Source organism: Cetorhinus maximus, chromosome 17 (assembly GCF_964194155.1).
Source record: "Cetorhinus maximus chromosome 17, sCetMax3.hap1.1, whole genome shotgun sequence".
In the NCBI taxonomy this organism is placed as follows: Eukaryota; Metazoa; Chordata; class Chondrichthyes; order Lamniformes; family Cetorhinidae; genus Cetorhinus; species Cetorhinus maximus.
Genome location: NC_135895.1, coordinates 81,054,963 through 81,076,033, shown reverse-complemented (window position 1 = coordinate 81,076,033; position 21,071 = coordinate 81,054,963). Strand labels below are relative to the sequence as shown.

Sequence of the window (21,071 nt, the reverse complement as noted above, 5' to 3'; positions counted from 1 at the left end):
TTTGGTGCATTCTTTTCTCCTTTCCTGAGCAGGATGAGGTTTACAGTCTGGTGCAAACGAGTTTTTGTACAAAATTTAGATACAAGGAGTCCGAGTGTTTAGGTTGCACACACTAACTTAGGCCCCATTGTAAGTGTGGCTTGCAGCTCTTACTTAAAAGTTGTGATTCCCCTCTTGCTGCCTCATTGTCGATTTACTGCTGCATAATGCTGGTTTCACCAAAGCTTTGGCTATGGACAGATTTGTTGTAGTATTTGCACTTCATTTCAAGTTTCTTTCTCCAAGACTCTGAATAAAGAGATATTGCCCTGTGAATAGAGCTGAAAGTTATTTTGCCAAATGGTGATTCTCAATTCTTTTTAAATTAGACAGAACTATTTCCTGAAGGCAATTTCTTGGATTTTGACAATTGAGGCTTTCCACTAAAGGCCATCCAGCATATCAGGCGGTGTTTGCTAGCCTGACTTGTCAGGACACCTTCCCTTCCCAGCCACAGGCTTCCTTTTCATTCTCTGAAGAAAAATTACTCTCTGTATGGCAGCCAGATAAATGCACTGTGGCACCGAGATCTTGGCAACTTCACTGAGACAGTAAATTCCAGTTAAAGTTGGACCAGATAGGGAGAGCAACAGGTGAGTGAGGGAAGGAGGTGAAAGCAATTGTCAAGGACAATTCCAATTCCACTGAGATTTTTTGAGAACAAATCTCAAAATCCTTGGACCCCAGTATGTTTTTGGAATTGCAAACAAGATCACCAGTGCTGCAGTCATGCTGAAAACCAAACTGATGATTGATTTTTCCAGAGCTTTCAAGAAGATGAATGATTTGAAAGTCTAAAACTGCCCTCCTCACTTTTGAGATTTAGGCGCAAGAGTGACAATTTGGGATCATGGCCCACAACTTGGGTTAGGCTTTTTTTTAAATTTGGCTTGCTGATGGACTGAAATGTAATTTTTTTTAGTGTGTATGATATAGCCAATGATGCCTTTGATCCTACTTGTCTTTAATTGCCCTACATTTTGTCCAGTCAAAATGTGGAGCTAGTTATTTAATGGTGAAAAATTAGATTTTCAACACTTTTATTTTCAAACTTTTAGGTACAATAAGCTGAGTAGGGAAGTTCGAGAATTGGCACGCAAAATCCGAGACCTTGATAAGAAAGACTCCTTCCGGGCCAAGAGCACCAGCCGATTACTGGAAAAACTGTGAGTGCTTCCAACTCAGTTTAAATAAAGCAAGAGGAAGTTAATTTAAATTGGGAAAGAAAACCATGGATATGTTTATTGTTTGAAAGTGAATTTTAAGTATTTTAGTTTGCATTTTAACTTGTGTTAACCCACATCTCTTCCTTTGCTAAAGCTGCCCCAAAGAAGTTCAGTTTTCAGCTTCATGCCAAATGCCTAAAACTGAATATTTCTACTCCTCCCCACCTTTTCCCCCTCCTCTGGTAGCCTGAGGATACTGAGGTCAACTACAATGATTAAACTGCTCCATCTAGACCAGGTAACTCCTGATGGATCTTGGATCTTACTGGAGGGCCCTGTATTGCTTTGCGTAACATTTTCCATTGAATAATCAAATGAGCTCAATCACCTTGTATGGGGATCAAAACAGCAAGTGTTGGAAAAACTCAGCAGGTCTGGCAGCATCTGTGGAGAGATAAACAGAGTTAATATTTTGAGTCAAATATGACTTTCCTTTGGAGCTTGAGTTTTATACTCCTCAACCTTGTGTGATTCTCATTGCTTAGCGAATCAAGGTAACATTTTAGCCAATCTGTTCCACACATTGTTGAATTGCAAGCAATATCTAATACTTGGGGACAGTAAAAAGTTGTTCACAACTAACAAATTCATCACAGGACTAAAACTCATTCTGATCAGTATAATTTATTTGGATCCATCATTATGCTCATCCTTTTCCTCAGAATTCTTTGTCATGTGTCATTTTGAGTTTCCTCCTCTCTACTTGCACCTAATGATCGGCTCACACCTATTAACTGTTTTGTGGGCACTTTACGGCTTCATTCACCTATTTTTTTGTTTTGTCTTCTGCTGTAACAGTCAGATCTACAAAAGGTGCTTTCATCCTCATTCTGCGTGTTTTTAATCCTTCCATTGTATTGTGCCTGTTTCCAGTATCTGGACCATTTTGAAATGTGGCAACCATTGAGTTCCTTTTATTTTGTGTCACTTCGAATGTCCCAGTTGTTCCGTGAAGGCTGAAGGAAATGACTGGATCCCCAAGAATTTTTTCAAGGCAACAGACATCTGATCCAACAGTGTCTTGCTCTCTGAGAACCAAACACCAGTTAGAACCAGTAGCCTATCCATATGAGACACCTTAGGACAATCCAGTGATTTAAATGCTAGCAGGGATCCCGAGATTGTACAAAAAGCCTGATGAAATTCAATCAGTTAAAGTTCATGATGTATTCTATGGAATGACCATCTGTTAATTCTATCGAAGTCTGATCATGCCTCATAAAAGATCATCTTTCTTGTAGATTTCACCAAGAACTCTAGCAGAAGATCCAAACCTCCTTCACTATCCAACTGACAGGCATCCATTTCACAAATTTACTTCTGATTTTACTTCTTGGCGGAAGTGACAATGCCGATGCCAGACCTTGTTTTTCTTTGATAGGGACATAATCCGTGTCTGCGTATCCACTTTATTCTTACCCTGGTCATATGATTCAGACTCCAAGAACATCAGAGGGTAATCGTATACTGGCGATTTACACTTGCTTTCTGCTATTTTCCACCATGGCCGCTAGGATTTTAGTTTTCTGTCTAAAGTTTTTTTCTTATTTCCGATCTTTACCTTTAGACAACCATTCCTTTTTTAAATTAATTTATGGGATGTGGGAGTCACTGGCAAAGCTAGCATTTATTGCCTGTCCTTAATTGCCCTCGAGAAGGTGGCTTTGAGCCGTCTTCTTGAACTGCTGCAGTCCCTGTGGTGTAGATACACCCACAGTGCTGTTAGGAAGGGAGTTCCAGGATATGGACCCAGTGACAAGTGAAGGAACGGTGATATATTTCCAAGTCAGGATGGTGAGTAGCTTGGAGGGGAACTCCCAGGTGATGATGTTCCCATGTGCCTGCTGCCCTTGCCCTTCTAGATGCTAGTGTTTGTGGGTTTGGAAGGTGCTGTCTCAGGAGGCTTGGTGAGTTCCTGCAGTGCATCTTGTAGATGGTTCACACTGCTGCCACTGTTTGTCGGTGGTGAAGGGAGTGAATGTTTGTGGGTGGAGTGCCAATCAAGCGAACTGCTTTGCCCTGGATGGTGTCAAACTTCTTGAATGTTGTTGGAGCTGCACTAATCCAGGCAAGTGGAGAGTATTCTATCACAGTCTTGACTTGTGCCTTGTAGATGGAGGACAGGCTTTGGGGAGTCGGGAGGTGAGTTACTCATTGCATTATTCCTAGCCTTTGACCTGCTCTTGTAGCCACAATATTTATATGGTTTGTCCAGTTCAGTTTCTGGTTAATGGTAACCCCCAGGATGTTGATAGTGGGGGATTCAGCGATGGTAATGCCATTGAATGTCAAGGGACGATAGTTCGACTCTCTCTTGTTGGAAATGGTCATTGCCTGGCACTTCTGTGACGCGAATGTTACTTGTCACTTGTCGGTGCAAGCCTGGGTATTGCCTAGGTTTTGCTGCATTTGGACATGGACTGCTTCAGTTGCAAATGGTGCTGAACATTGTGCAATCATCAGTGAACATCCCCACTTCTGACCTTATGATGAAAGGAAGGTCATTAATGAAGCAGCTGAAGATGGTTGGGCCTAGAACACTACCCTGAGGAACTCCTGCAGTGATGTCCTGGAGCTGAGCTGACTAACCTCCAGTAACCACAACCATCTTCTTCTGTGCTAGGTATGACTCCAACCAGTGGAAAGTTTTCCCCCTAATTCCCATTGACTTCAGTTTTGCTAGGGCTCCTTGATGCTATACCCGGTCAAATGCTTCCTTGATGTCAAGGGCAGTCACTCTGACCTCGCCACAGGATTTCAGCTTTTGTCAATGTTTGAACTAAGGTTGTAATGAGGTCAGGAGCTGAGTGCCCCTGGTGGAACCCAAACTGAGCATCAGTGAGCAGGTTATTGCTAAGCAAGTGTTGCTTGGTAGCACTGTTGATGATCCCATCCATCACTATACTGATGATTGAGAGTAGACTGATGAGGCGGTAATTAGCCAGGCTGGATTTGCCCAGCTTTTTTTTTTGAGTACAGGACACACCTGGGCAATTTTCCACATTGCCAGGTAGGTGCCAGTGTCATAGCTGTACCCTTAGAAAGTTGCACTCCTCCAATTGTGGTCCCTTGCACACCTTGATTTTAAAATTGACACACCATTGGTGGTCATACTTCCAGCTGTGTTAATTGTGCATTAATTGTATTTAATGTACCCATGTTATAATCCTGAAAGCCAGGTTGCGAAGGATAGAAATGGAACCAATTTTCAGTCACTTTTATAAGCATTTACAGAGTTACACATTACAAGCATGCACCTACTAACTGAACGACCAGCGTTTCAGCTTGCATCGATTTTTACCGGCACAAGTGACTACTCAGTTAATGCTCACCACCTGCATACAATTAAACAGAATTAATATACAATTAACACAGCTGCAAGTATGACCACCAATGGTTTTAAAATCGAGGATGTGCAAGAGACCACAATTGGGGGGCTGCAGCTTTCTAGGAGGGCCATGGGGCTGGAGATGGTGGGGTAAGGTGGGTGGAATGGGCTGAAAACAATGATAATTTTAAAGTCAAGGCTGCTTACCTGGGAGCTAATACAGGTCATGAGTATAAGTTCTTGAGACTTGGTGCGATATGGAGTATGGGCAGCAGAATTTTGATTGACTTTAAGTTTATGGAGGGCAGAAGATGGGAGACAGGCCAGGTGTGCTTTGGAATAGTCAAGTCTAAAGTTAATAAAGGCATGGATGAAGGTTGCAGCAACAGATAGACTGAGGTCAGGGTGGAGTTGGGCAATGATATGGAGGTGGAAAGGTTTTTAAAACAAAACTGAAAGGGCACTTATGATTACCCAGTTTTAAGGTGCTTCCTGGTGACTCCTGCATATGACATCCTATTAGGTTTCCAAATTATGAACCCTTGTATCATTTTCATCCTTCATGGCTGGACAATCTGATTAACTGTGTCCAGACAACTTGTATTTGAGCCCCTCTTGTTTGTTTGCCCTGTTTGAAATTCATAGATCTGGAGAGGGCTGTTCATAAAATTACAGTACCTCATTGAAAATACCAAGGTGTATTATTGTCTTCAGCTTGATGTATATAGAGAGAGAGATCAATGGAAACACTGATTTATATCTTTTGTGTGTGATCTGTAAGGCTCAATTTGATGCACTGAAGTGGTGCATTAAGACTAATAGCTTTAAAGTTCTTGCAGAGACCATGCAGTTCTACAAAATTAATGTAATTTATCAGTATTTTTGTATACGAATTATAAACATCACCCATTTTCTTGAGACAAGTGGTGTTTCTGAATGTTGTTTACCCGCTTGCTCTCATGTTTACTTCATATCATCTTTGTGGAACTGTTGAACATCTTTTAATCATTAATGGTATTTTTTTGTTGCATTTCACAGAAAATATTTATGACTAAGTGTCAACTTGGCGCAGTGGTACTACCCTTGCCTCTCAATTGAAAAGCTGTGTGTTTCAACCCCACTCTAGATTCTAAAGGTTATATAGGTTGACACTTCACTGCAATACTTGTAATTGTTGCGTTGTTGCAGGACTGCCTTTTGGATGTCTGTTTGCCTAGGTAGATGTAGAAGTCATGAAGCACTATTCAAAGGGAGATCTCATGATGGCTTGACCATTGCTTATCCCTCAACTGACATCACCAAAAATAGATTATCTAGTCATTAATCTAATTTACTGTTCAGGGCCAGAATGATTGCTGTGTTTGCCTACAGAACAACAGTGACTGCACTATTGTCAAAATATTGACAGCAATTCATTGCCGGTAAAGCACCAAGGCATGATGTAAACACAAGTTATCTATTTCAGTTAAATTGCAGCTGACCACCAGTATACAAATGCATGCCTTACAAGTTTATCACAACAAGCTGTTGTCCCGTTGTCACCATGCCACCCGAAACTATCCCAAATTCAATACCAACCAGTCATGCTGGAATTGTGAACTTGCCATTTTCCTTGCTTGATGGCACAATCTTAGTCCACGTTGGTCGCACTCTGGTGTTCCTACCCTAAATCTCTCTGCCTGGGTGCTACTATTCTCCCCTTGCCTTCAGCCAACTCTTTTCTCCCCTCAAAATCTTTACAATTTGTCTGTCTCCACCCTATGTAAAGTATCTTCAGATGTTTTATTATGTTTTGGATACTGTACAAATGTTCTTTGTGTTATTGGGGTGCTGATCAACGATTGCTGGATGGAAAATGAATTTTTTTAGAAATATATTTTTGGGATGTGCATTGCTGGCATTCGTTGCCCATCCCTAATTGCCCTTGAACTGACTGGCTTACCACATTGCTCTGGACCTGGGACAGCAGATTTCCTTCCCTAAAGGACATTAGTGCACCAGATGGGTTTTTAACAGCAATTGATGATAGTTTCATGTCACCGTTATGGAAACTAGCTTTCAATCGAATTTAACTTCCACCAGCTGCCATGGTGGGATTTGAATCTGTAGCCTGGGCCTCTGGATTATTAGTCCAGTGACATTACCACTGTGCCACCATCTCCCCTTAAATTTTATAGAATGGCTGTCCCTTGCTGCTATCATTATGCATCAATGATGTACTGTAATTTCCACTCTATCAGACAGACTCCTGCATGGACATCGATCTTTTCTCTATCCACCCTGACAGAGATATAGGGTCTCCTTGGGTTGAGTCTGTGTTGTGCTGTGAACTGAATTACTGAGTGAGAAAGTTTGGCTCCTTTTCCTTCCTCGTTTTCAAGCTGTTCTTTGAGAATGTTCTTGCTGTTTTGTGGAATTTGATCAAAGCACAGTTATATCTTGAACTGCCATAGTTACACTGCATAGTTGTACTGCTGTGGGTGAACCATTTATGGTGTCTTGAATGATTCCCAGAATGTGCTGTATCCATTTAATTCTTTGCATACTGAATGCATTTCATAATTTTTGGCACGCTTTTAGAACCACAGTGATATGATGAAGCTTTGTCCTCGATTCTGAAGTTTAAAACACCACATTGATGCCTTTTGGGACAAAGGGACAGAAAACTGAAAGGGATGGATGTAAATTAATCCACCTGAAGTGTGTTGTTCTCTCACACTACTTTATTTAAAAATACACGTACGTTTTCAGCTGTAAAAAAAGTGTTCCATCACCAGCATTGTGGGTGTACCGACACCATATGGACTGCAGCGTTTCAAGAAAACGGTTTACCATCACCTTTTCAAGGCAATAGGGATGGGCAATAAATTCTGGCCTTGCCAGCGATGTCCACGTCCTGTGAATGAATAAAAAAATTTTGTTAAAGAAAAACCTCACAACCACCCGCTAGTAACCACCTTCCTTTGGAATCGTCAGTCAACGCACCATCAGGTGTGATCCTGGGCTACAATGGCTGGGTAGGCCTTGGGTTCAATCTCTGGTTTGTTTTGAGTAAGCTGGTTTCAACCTGCTGCTTTACATTTTGTCTTGGTGTCATCTCTGGGCTGAGGAGGGGAAAATTGTCTGACATGATCTTGATCTTCTGTTTGTATTTCATGTGTTTTTATGGATGGCCTTGGGTCAACTTAGCGACTGCTCCTTCACTAAATTTCAGGATGGAAGACCAGAGACACTTAGCCTGTTGGAGCATGGAAAGGTTGTTTGTCAGGAAATTAGTTGAACTGAAGATTTTTTCCTTAATACAAATTGAATCTTATGCTGTAAAAGATCTGGGTGTCAGTACTTGAGACTGAGGAAATGCATGCCTTGTTGCTCATTATCATTTCTTTTGATTACAAGTGATTAAGCTGCATGGACTTCAAAGACTGCATCAAACTAGGGAATTATTCAGCTCTGAAGAAGAGTCACATGGATTCGAAACATTAACTCTGTTTTTCTCTCCACAGATGCTGCCGGACATACTGAGTTTTTCCAACATTTTCTGTTTTTATATAGGGGATTCTTCAGTGGCTTTCACTTCTGATAATAAATATAGACCATGCTGCAGGTGTTTGGCACTCACATCTTCCACATGTAATATCTTTTTCCCCTACCCGCCTGAGTACTGTGAAAGAGAAAACCCAGTTGTTGAATCCAGAAGAGTTACTGCTTGCCAGGAGATGGCAAGAAGAAGATTTCTTAACCATTGCGAGCATTATGGCTTACAGCAATGTGATTCCTATGTTAAAACAGTGACGGCATTTCAAAAGTACTTTATTGGCTGTTAAGTACTTTGACGTGTCCAGAGGTCGCAAAAGGTGCGAGAGAAATGCAAGTCAGGCTTTCTTTCCTCTTTCTTTCTTTGTAATTCACAAATATTCTCCAGAAAGGATTTACTGAGATTTGGTATAAATTGTAGATTTGGATTGTGTTAATTCATACTTGATGGGGACCATACTGGAACAACTAAGAACATGATTTATATATATCAGGTACTCGTTGGGTATTATAGATGCCTTATTATCCAAATGTATTTTTCCATTAACATATTTTCCTCCAATTATAATATGAATCATTTACAATGTTATTTACAGTAATTTAGATCGTATGTTGTTCTGTGAGGACCAAGCAAAAATTAATCTCTGACCTAAATCTTTGTCTGCTTAAAAAAAAGCATTGCAACTTTGTGGCTTTGACAACACTCTGTTCCATATTAGCAAAATAATACATTGCACATTGCATGCTATAGAACTACTATCCTTTATCATGAGTAATATGCTCAATTGCATGTTCATAAATTTCAGTTGAACAGGTAGTAATTTTGCCAGTCAGCAGGAAAGAAAACAATTAATCATGAAGTTGAAAAAGAACCACAAATCAAAATTGTGGGGTGTGGGGCGATTAGCAATTGCTGCCATTTTTGTTTTCAAAAAAGCAAAGCAATCAATTTGTTTCCAGAGAGAGACCACCACCTTGGTTACTGTACTGGCCTGAACATTTTCCACCAGAAATGAGGTTTGTAAGCCAATAAAGCTTTTTTTTTTAAATTGAGAATTTAACCCAAAAACTCAAGAAATAGGAGCAGAAGTGGATCATTTGGCCAGTTGAGCCTGCTCCGCCATTCACTTCGACCATGGCTGATCCTGGGCTTCATCTCCATTTTCCCACCCGCTCCCCATAGCCTTTAATTCCCTGAGACATCAAAGATCTGTCTATTCCAGCCTTAAATGTATTCAACAATGGAGCATCCAAAACCCTCTGGGGTAGAGAATTCCAAAGATTCACAACCCTCTGAGTGAAGTAATTTCTTCTCAGCTCTGTTCTAAATGATCGACCTGTTATCCTGAGACTGTGCCCCCCTGTTTTAGACTTCCCAACCATCGGAAACAATTTCCCAGCATCAACTCTGTCAAGCCCCCCCAGAATTTTGTAGGTTTTGATACCTTTTTTCTAAACTCCATAGAATATAAGCCTGATTTACTTAACCTCTTGCTATAGTACAACTCTCTCATCCCAGGTACCAATTTTAAAGAACCTTCTCTGTAATGCCTCCGATGCAAGTATGTCCTTTCTTAAATGTGGAGACCAAAACTGCACATAGTATTTGAGATGTGGTCTCACCAAAATCCTGTACAACTGTAGCAAGACTTCTTTATTCTCATACTCCAATCCCCTTGCAATAAAGGCCAACATGCCATTTGCCTTCCTAATTGTTTGCTGCACCTGCATTCTAACTTTCTGCATTCCTTATACAAACACACCCAAGCCTCTTTGAATATCAACACTTACAAGTTCACGCCTTTTAAAAAATATTCTGCTTTTCTTACGACCAAAGTGAATAACTTCACATTTCTGTACATTTTACTTCATCTTACATCTTGTTGCCCACTCACTTAACCTGTCTATATCTCTTTGCAACCTCTCTGTGTACTTCCCACAGGCTGCCATCTAGCTTGGTATCATCAGCAAACTTTGATATATTACTCTCTGTCTCTTTATCTAAGTCATTAATATAGATTAGAAATAGCAGAGGCTCCAGCACTGCTGCTTGCAGAACTGCACTATTCGCTGCCTGTCAACTTGAAAAAGCCCCTTTCATGCCCACTCCCTCCTTTCTATCCATTAACCAATCCTCTATCCATGCTAAAATATTACCCCAATTCCTTATCTTGCCTATTAATCTTTTGTGTGGCACCTTATCGAATAACTTAAACAGTAACATTTACCATGTTAATGATCCATGTGGAGGCCTGCACCTGAGATATTGAAGACTCTGGAGGTTGCCAGAATCATCACTCTTGGCTAAAGTAATTCAGGTTGCAGATTTCAGCTTTTCGAAAGAACGTGTCCATACATTGCACCTGTTTCAGCTAAACAAAATAAGTGACAGCCATTCGCTGACTCATTCCTCAGGACAATGCTGTGACCAATCAGGGTCCAGCTGCCTGGTTTAAATTTCAAACAAGCTTGGCAGTTAACTGTCAGTTGCCATCATTGGTGCATTCTCAATGGCAACGCCACATGCCAACCAATCAGCACTCTCTTCACATACAGTAGAAATTGTTGCTTTCCTCTTATTGGTATTCTTGCGAGTGTATTGATAAGTGCAAGACGAAAAGCTTAGACCTGTCTCTTTTTTCATCAATACTTTTGGGTGTTGCATGATTGACAGTATGACTGACCAATTCACAGAGCATGCCAGGATTTGCTTTTCTTAAGCCCCACTATCTTATGCATTGATGGAAAATTTGCCCAGATGAAACAACTGGAAAGTGAGTTTTAAAAGCAGTGAAGCTGGCAGTTTTTAGCTGCAGTAACAATGCTGCTGCCTTATGGTGAGAAATGCCAAGGGAGATTTGTGTGAATTGGTTCTGAGCATTGTTGGAATGAATGTCACTGTGCTGAAGCTGGTAAAGTTGTGTTTTTATCTGCCATAAATCTGTTTAGTTTTTAACCTCTGTGTCAGTGGTTGATTTGGAGAAGGATGCAGCTCATTTCTGCTGCCAGTTAGACAATGGCTCGAGAATCATTAATCCTTCCATGAGTTGAAAAATGTGCACTGAGAAATTAAAAACTTTATGCTGATGTGAAGTTGTAGACACTTTCGAAAGCCCATAAGTGCAGTTTTTCCCCTTCTGAGTTGATCTTATCGGGACAGATAATGATCGTATGGCCTCTTCCGGTCAGAACGATGACAAAATCCGCTCTAGGTGACTTGATGATTTGGTACTTAGTGTAGTCCCATGGGTTAACAGTGTTACAAGTTTATTTTGCTGTGAAAGAGTATTTTATGTTTGAATGTAGTAAAATGGTGTTCAGAGCTTGCAGCTGCAATGCTCACTATATTCCTGACAGTTCTGGTGTGGGTATGAATTCTCGCTTTTGACAGCACAAGCTGACTGTGTAATATGTGTCCATGAGGAGTATGGTTTCTGGGGCTTCAGGAAGTTGGGGGGTGGGGGTGGTGGTGTGGTGGAGATGGTGAGAGATTTCTGGTGGATTAATTTAAGTATTGTATATGGAGCTTATTGTGAATGATGAAGATTTGTGAAATGAATTTGGGGACAAATCTTTCATCCTCTGTACCTAGTTTAGGAATTCCTTCTCCACCTAATTGAGTGTGCCATTTTTTGGCTTTTGGGTGTAGTAGTGAGTGTTAGTTGATATAAAGCATACAGTTTTCTTTATGGCAATAAATGGGACAAACCCCATCAGATCCTAATGAATCAATTTGGAGTAACATAACAGTGTCTTTGTTGAATATTTTAGAGTTGCAGTTTGAAAAATAAAATGTATGTTTGCCAAAAAATGCAGTTAGAGAAATGATAATATTCAATTTTTGGGTATATTATTGGATCATGACCTCTAATAGCCTTCTGTGCAAAAGGCATGCATTTTATTGATATCCTTTTTCATATTAACCCTAATGTGACACTGCGACCTAATTGGTAACTAGTATTTTATTATGTGTTTTTCTCCAGTGGAATAAATGATATGCTGTTGGTTATCATGGAGCATATATATGGCAAAATCGTCTTGATTGTTCTGTGGTTAACATTGCAGTAACATGGTTACGCCATGGCTTTGAAATAGTTGTAAACAAAAAAAAATGTAGACTGTTTCAGCTGAGTGTTTCCACATGCATGTTTATTTTGAATGCACTTCAGGGCCTTTTTTAATGTCTGTAGGTTATGAAGCCTGGATGTATTGTAACTTTTGGATTACTTGAGTCAGAAAATATAAATAAACTGCTGGTATGGTGCAGTTGTTTCATACTTTGAGGAAAGGGAGCTGGGGTCCAGCTGTACTGGTGTTGTAAAACAACCTCTCCACATCATTGGCTTGAATGCTATAACGGTGATAGTTTATAAGCATTAAATGGTGTGTATATGCTCCTGCCAACCAATTTACTTGGAAACTTTGTATGGAATGGCTTCACATAAGAATATATTTGACTCCTGAGTCAGTTATTGATATGTAGATTTTGGATTTGTTACAGTGCCTTTTTGCTGAGCAGGATTCTTTCCTCCCCCACCACCTCCCCTCAACCTTTCTGCAGTGCAGTTCCATAGTTACTGACAGTCCTCTGCTGCCTTACCAAAGTGACCATCCTTTGTCATTTGCCTTTCCTGCATTTGTGAATGTTAGCCAGCTGGTTGACAGTGAAATGTTTTAGAGTGGAACCCAAAGTCCTCGTGTGCGATTTTAGTAGGTGTCACAGGCTAGCAATCAGGAATGGGGAAACTAGTTGATTTTGCCCCATGGCCCTGCATTTTGAAGAATCCTGCTTCAGACACCATGAAGTAGTCTTGAGTATATTAACAGCAAGACTTCAATAACAACTCATAATTAAATACATATATGCAGTAGATGGTACAGGTATGGAGCTGACTCCATCCTAGGTCTTTACATCCTAGGTTTGTCCTTCTCTATACTGACCTTGCCTCTGGATCATGTGCCTTCTTACTCAGTTCCACATTAACCCTGATGTATCAGATCCTACACCTGCACATTGCAGAGTCAATGAGATCAGTGGCACCCAAAAAGCTGTTCTGTTTAAGATTAACCAAGCATGGACTTGGAATTAAACCTGTGAGCTTCTGCTTGGTATGGCTCAAGGGTGTAACAGTCAGTGACGTATGCTTCTACTTCACACAGTGCCGATTTCTTAGCATACTGGATTTTGGCTTTTTAGTCCTTTTTTAAGTCCTTATGTTACTTGGCTACTGCAGTGGAATTTGTGACTGGAATGCATTATAACATAAATTAATATTTCTCTCTTCAACTCCTTTGCTGTTCCACTTGGAGTGCCAGCAGTCACAAATAACAGTCTTTATTTTAAAAGATTTAAATAATGGAGAGAAGCGGCATACTGGGAAATGTGATGGGTGTAGAAGTAGTGAGTTAATCAAGACTACATGTTGGTATTTCACAATGGTGCTAAGAAGCTGTTGTGTAAATCCAGAGTCTGATCCTGACCTGTGAGGAAAGGCAGATTGAAACTGCTTCGAGACCCTTACTTTGCTTTCCTGTGGAGTTTGGTTGCTCCCCGATGCAGGACTTGTGCTATAACTTCAAAGTTGATTCTATTTGAAACTGCTTTGTGCTGATACTATATGCTGTATATTCTACTTAATCTAAATTTATGCTGGTCTCACTGCGAATCTTCCGAAGTTTCAACAAGCCATTTTATGAGGGGACAGAGAAGGAATATACTGCAAACCTTTAAACTCATTTAATGTAATATACAAATAGGAATTGCCATCTTCAGATGTTTTTGTCACATCATTCTGTCATCACCAAGGTCACGTTATCTCCTTGGTCCAATAAATGCAAGATCTTATCTAAATTTTCCCATTGGCTGTTATTCTTCTGGCCTCAGCAACTGTTTGACAAGAAAATAATTGCTCTCTTGTCTGGGTATACTGTAATCCTGTAATAAAAAAAAATGCTAGAAACACGGAGCAGGTCTGGCAGCATCTGTGGAGAGAGAAGCAGAGTTAACATTTCAGGTCTGTGACCCTTCATCAGTACGCAAGCTGTGAAGTTTTCAAATGTTATGAAGTTTTCGCTTTCTGCTTTTGACATAGCAGCACAATGCGATCTAAGTTGTTACTTGTCAATGTCAAGGCCTATGTCAGTTAGTTCATCTCTGTTTAACACAGTCAGTGATATATTTATGGCGTAACGTTTGCTGTTGTCACTTGAATTGTAAACATGTAAGTTGTTCACCTAATGGCTAAGTGGAAAAAGCATTCTGCAACTGAGCTATGCAGACCAGGGATGCCCCAGGTTCAGACCTTTGTATACAACATTACAAAGTGAATGCACTTCAAAAATACTTCATCGGCTGTAACGTGCATTGAGGTGCCCTGAGGTCATGGAACGTATGATATAAATGCAAGTCCTTTTTTTTTGGCCTATACTCAAGTTAGTTGGCCTTAATTGGTAGAGGTCACCATGCTATCACTGACCTCAAAACTTCAGGCCTGGAAAATTTGCCCGATTTCTTTCTTATGGGTTACTCAAAATTTGGAAAGTATGTGTGTGCATAGATTGATTGGGATCAGTTGTGATGTCACCTGAGGTGTAATAGTCTATTGATGCTCCTTTTTATTGGAGAGTGACCATGGACAAGGTACTGAAGGGTGCCTGGTCCCTTTGCAACACATGTTGGTGCCTTCAGAAAAAAAGGGAAGGAAATGGAGATGGTGTTGAGAAGATGAAAGTGTAAAATTTGTGCCAAACTCGAGGGATATATGTATTTGCGAGGAAGAATTTTCCACCTTATCTCTGGGTATTGATTTCCAGATTCTTTGAAAGAGTTAAGGTGACAAAGCCTTCCCTTGGATTTCCATTTTTGACTTTGTGGCTTTATTTGTTGTGTGTTGCGTGGCTTATCTCATTTCTGCCTTCTGCGATGAAAGAATGCAGGATGAAAGACGTAACAAAGCCTTATATGTAACAGGGTGAAGAAAGTCATCTTGCTAAGATACAGGGTGGATGCTCAAATGTGAAGAAAAGCCTTGATGGGGTAATTTTTTTTTTAAGACTATTGTCCCATTTTAATAACTAACTTCTGGAGAATTTTGATTGAACTTATTTTGCAATCACACACAGGGCACCCCAGAGTGGCTTCATGAAAAACAACAGGACCGTTATTTCGGGTCAGCCTGAGAGTTTATCCAGACTGTTGATCCTGCGTTGCATTAAGCTAACCACTGGGAATGTCTGGTGGATCCTGAGCTAGTCTGGGATCACAAAGCCAGCTGTTTCCTACTGAACTGATCTGCGATGCACAAGGACAGCCTCCATTAATAACATCACCAAGCTTGGGGGGATAATTGACTTCTGGGCTTCCAGGGTAACAGAAAAAAATCATGTGATGAAGGAGGAAAATCAAGATCACTGATTATAACCAAAGCAGTAGTGGGACATGTGTCCTCCATTTGACCTTTGTGCTCTGCTTGGAAAGCGACAAATCAACCAGGATTCCTGTGTTAATGTTTTGGTACTGCTCAGTGATTTTGGTCACTTTTTTGAGTCCAAGGACTAAGATGCCATTTTTGTCACAAGCCTTTAGAGAACATTTGCTCAGGTGACGTGGAAAATGCTGGATTCACTTGTTTTTATATTCTTGATTTTTAAAAAACTCATTCACAGGATATGGGCTTCGCTGGCTGGGCCAGCATTTAATGCCCATCCCTAGTTGCCCGTGAGAAGGTGGTGGTGAGCTGCCTTCTTGAACCGCTGCAGTCCATGTGATGTAGGTACACCCACAGTGCTGTTAGGAAGGCGGCTCCAGGATTTTGACCCAGCGACAGTGAAGGAACGGCAATACATTTCCAAGTTTCCTACTTGATGGAGTTTAGAAGGATGAGGGGGGATCTGATTGAAAATTACAGAATACTGAAAGACCTGGATAGAGTGGACGTGGGGAAGATGTTTTCATTAATAGGAGAAACTAGGACCCGAGGACGCAGCCTCAGAGTAAAGGGAAGACCTTTTAGAACAGAAATGAGGAGAAACTTCTTTAGCCAGAGAGTGATGAATCTATGGAATTCATTGCCACAGAAGGCTGTGGAGGCTAGGTCATTGAGTGTATTTAAGACCGAGATAGATAGGTTCTTGATTGGTAAGGGGATCAAAGGTTATGGGGAGAAGGCGGGAGAATGGGGTTGAGAAACTTATCAGCCATGATTGAATGGCGGAGCAGACTCGATGGGCTGAATGGCCTAATTTCTGCTCCTATGTCTTATGGTCTTAAGTCAGGATGGTGCGTGACTTGGAGGGGAACTTCCAGGTGGTGATGGTCCCATCTATCTGCTGCCCATCTCCTTCTAGATGGTTGTGGTCGTGGGTTTGGAAGGTGCTGTCTAAGGAGCCTTGGTGAATTCCTGCAGTGCATCTTGTAGATGGTACACACTGCTGCTACTGTGCGTCAGTGGTGGAGGATGTGAATGTTTGTGGATGTGGTGCCAATCAAGTGGGCTGCTTTGTCCTGGATGGCGTCAAGCTTCTTGAGTGTTGTGGGAACTGCACTCATCCAGGCAAGTGGGGAGTATTCCATCACACTCCTGGTTTGTGCCTTGTAGGTGATGGACAGGCTTTGCGGAGTCAGGACGTGAGTTACTTGTCGCAGGATCCCTAGCCTCTGATCTGCCTCCCAGGTATCTTGTTGAAAGGAGCTGTAACAGGAGGAAGCTGCAAGATATTCAGAGCAGAAAGTAACTCGGTTAATGAAGTACAGAGGATATAAACCACTTAATCTCACCAGTGTAGCAAGTTGCAAAATGAGCCAGATTCCAATATAGAATGAAGATGCTTATTATCCCGATGAAGGTAAGTGTTGGAGAATGCTGCTGGTGTTTGTGTTGCCAGGTTTTGTACAAGCTATTGTCGGAGCTTTACTTGCCACATTGTTCATGTTGTTCATTAGTGCCACTTCCACCAGATAATGGTGAATAGGCAACATTCAAAATGGAATTAATAATTCATTGGTTAAGTAGTGGTCTCTCCCCTACTAGCCTTGGGTTCAAACCCTGTCTACACTGAAAACAAAAATCTCCTTCTGCTAGCTGTGAAACTTGTGTAAAATGAGTTCTTGAAATCTAATTCAGTTATTTATATGTATAGGTCCACAGTGCTAAGTTGGCACCAATTAGCACTAAATTGAAAATTCAGTCAGATTACAGAATGACAGATTACAGATTGTAAGAAATGGAAAACTGTTGCACTCGTACATTAAGGGATGCTTTTCAGGTTGAAAGTAGTGCCATTGTTGGTGGGGTATATGGGGCAAAAGTAAGAGGGAGCTTTGTGTTTCTTGCATTCCCTCCTCTGCATGAAGTTCTGGTGAGTTATGGTTCCATTGCCACTTGACCAGGAATGGAAAGTCTGGCAGGCCTGTCTCTCTGTTTTTTGTTTCCTGGCATCGGTCTATATAAGTCTGTCTCTCCGAAGCCCCCCCACCTTCTCTTTGGCCCCTTCTCTTCCTGCTTGACCCACCATCTCCCTCCCTCTCCCCCACCCTCTCTATTTTCCCCTTTGTCATTCATAGTCCAAAGATACTGAGGCTAATTATAGCATCCTTACTACCATTCCAGCTGACATCAGCTAACAACCCAGATCAGAAGTTCAGCAGCACATTCTGTAACGTCACTCTGCTATTGGGGAGAGCTAGCTTGGCAGCACCTTTTATGCAGCCAGATGGGAGAAACTGAATATTGTTCACCAGTTCCCGGCACCATTCACGGCACCAATGTGCTTACTTGGATGAGCACAAAATTGACTTTAATGTGGGGAATTTTCCTGATTCTGCCACTTGCCACCTCTTGGTAAACCTTGGTGGTGAAAGAAGAATTCCCTCCTGGATTCTCAGGCAGCAATGAATGAGTTAAGTGTAAAACCCATCCAACGTGAAATTCGGACACTGGAATGCAGATCACACAGTCCAGTGGACAGCTGTAAGCTTACCAACAGATAAAAGATGTTCTTGTTTTTTCCCCTACTATTGCTGGTTACTTTCTCCAATTACAGCTGTTAGAACTGTACACGGAACCTATGCCAGGAAGTAAGATTTATATCTTAACAATGGGGCAAACAATGTATATTTCCTATGCTGTGTAAAATTCCATCATTTATCGTGAAGATGTTGAGAATTACCAGCAGGTACTCACCTGATAGTGATCTCTTTATTGCCCATTTTGTTTTATTGGTGTCCAAAGTGTTTTTTCTTTATCTCATGGGAAACCTGTGAGCCAATAGTTGAATTATTGGTGCTACTTGTAGGCCTGAAGACTGTGATGTGCGACTGTGTATAAAATAATCTCATAATGTTTGGGCATTTACTAAATTTATTACAGTACACATTAGTGACCTGTCCCAGTCTTTTACAGACACACTATTCCTGTTCATAACCTGTTTACCATAAAATTGCTTTTACTTTTCGAGAGCATTATTATGTTGTGTTGAAATATTGGCACAGGGTTGTGAATATCTAGGAAATGCGCAGTGTGATTATTGAAGGAAATTGTCTTCTCCTGCAAGGTAATTTTAAAAAAATAATAAAACGCTGACTGACACAGTAGGTTAGAGTTCATCTCAAGGAATTCAACAGATTGATGGAATGGAAATCTTGCATTGGATGTCAGTCCATGGCAGAAAACTCCTTAGAAATTTCTTTTTAAATTTTAAATGGTCATGAGTACAGTTAGTATGAGTATTACAGGATTTACAGCAGTTTTATAGGTCCATTGTTTGAAAGTTGGGCTCAAAGGCTAAATTTTCAAATTAATGCCCCCAGACTTGTGGAGATCTGAAAACTCATGCAGTTTCTATGTAAGCTTCATGCAGTCTCAGAATTCTGTATCTCTTCCGTGATGTCAGACCAAAGGATCTTCCTTCCGCCACCCATCCTGCTAAAACACAACACCCTCACTACATTACTGCCAAACTGCAGGACACTATCTCAGGATTGTCAAAGCCCAGGGTGGTTGTCAATGGCACAGGCCAAGCCCAATGTAGCTAAATCTCACTCCCGGTATCTACTATTATAAAATGAAATAGCATAGAAGGAGGATTTTTGGCCCATCGGATCTCTTCTGGCTCTTGGAAACGTTATCCAGTTAGTCCTACTTCCTTGCTCTTTCCCCATATAAGATCCTGAGAGGTCTTGACAAGGTGGATGTGGAGAGGATGTTTCCTCTTGTGGGAGAATCTAGGACTAGGGGTCACTGTTTAAAAATAAGGGGCCACCCATTTAAGATAGAGATGAGAAGAAATGTTTTTCTCTCAGAGCGTAATGAGTCTTTGGAATTCCCTTCTTCGAAAGGCAGTGGAAGCAAAGTCTTTGAATCTTTTCAAGGTAGAGGTAGATAGATTTGTGATAAATAAGGGAGTGAAGGGTTATCGGGGGTAGGCAGGAGGTTACATTCAGCTCTTAGTGAATGGCGGAGCAGCCTCAAAGGGCCGAGTGGCCTACTCCTCCTAACTTGTATGTTCGTATCATTCCACCAGCTGAAGAGGCAACAAACAACTATAATTCAAATTTCCTTCAATTCCTAGCATACTATAGTCATGAGTCTGGACAAACATAAGTATTAAAACATTCCCAGCATGTATCAGTATGATTTTTTTGTGACCAATATGTGCTGTACAGACTGAAACCTGAGGAAAGGAAGGCTGTAATAGCAATTTTGGGGAGACTGTGGCGTAGTGGGGATGTCACTGAACTAGTAATCCAGAGGCCCAGGCTAATGCTTTGGAAACACGGGTTCAAATCCCACTGCGGCTGTTGCGGCTTGTTGGGTGAGGCACAACCACATGACATAGTTTGCTACAAGTTCCACCAACGTACTTTAATTTTGTCTCTTTTTCAGTGAGGCTTTCAGAAAGTCCATAAAAGGTTTTTCTCTCTCCTCCTTGAGATAAGATGCTATCCTTACGATGTGAAAATAGGATCTGCTTTGGAAGCCATTTATTTGACATCCAGACCAGCAGAGCTGATTTTGCATGATCATGTTTGTTGGTATCGGGTTGTAAACAGTTATGCTCTAAATGGTCCATTTACTTCTAAGATGTTAGAGAGTTGGGATCAAATATAGCTAAGTAGCATTTCTACCTGGACAAAAAGCTAATCTATTTCACATTGCCATGGGGAACAGGGTAGAGAAAGTCATTTTGAGATCAGGTTACAGGCTTCCCTACAAATTAATGAATAGCACAGACAGACAGCAGGGGTTCTATGCGGTTGACAAGGAGAAAAGGCTTTACGACCCAACATAGCCAGATGCTGGAGGGAGAAGGTCTCCAGTGGAAGAGACACATCCTGCAGCCATCTATAGATTCTAGGAGATTTGTTTTGGCACGGTCAGGGGGAATAAGAACCATTGGAACAGTCTTTTCTGCTGGTGGTGGATTTAAGAAACTCTAAAAACTGGTTAGTGCCTGGAAACGGTCACTTGAAGTTACTACTTGGTGAAGCGGGGACACGGGAACCCATTGGAAGCCGGGAGCACCTGTTTGCTGAAAGGACTGCAATTCTTTTGAGAGTGCAGTGGGTGATAATTATACAAGAGGAATGTCACTTTTTGTAGTTAAAGTACAAGTTGCTTACCAAAAGGAAAATAGTGTTTAGTCAATAATTTTTTTTAGTTATTTGTTACAGGGTTTAAAACATGAGGTCTTACTGTGTCATCTTTTAGCTATTAATTGGAAGTTCTAATTTATTTTTAAATGTTATTGGCCTCTGCAGTGATTGTAACACAATGAGTCTAGCGCAGTTTGGCAGACCTAAATTTACAAATGGGAGACCAACGGAGGAAGCCATTTTGGCTGTGTGCTCTCAAAGTTAAAACTACATTGAGCTGCTCCATAAAACCATCCTGTTATTCCCATTTACTGGATTGCGATTCACAATGTAGTAAAATATATGAACA

At 41.0% G+C, this 21,071-nt stretch overlaps 1 protein-coding gene across 1 annotated transcript in view; it reads left to right on the top strand.

Annotated features, from left to right (window-relative positions):
* Nucleotides 1-21,071, top strand: part of imp3 (IMP U3 small nucleolar ribonucleoprotein 3) — a 276,423-nt gene that overhangs the window by 14,895 nt on the left and 240,457 nt on the right. The window contains exon 2 of the mRNA XM_078561507.1: nt 1,098-1,205. Coding sequence (XP_078417633.1) covers nt 1,098-1,205 — 108 coding nt within the window. The remainder of the gene's footprint in view (nt 1-1,097; nt 1,206-21,071) is intronic.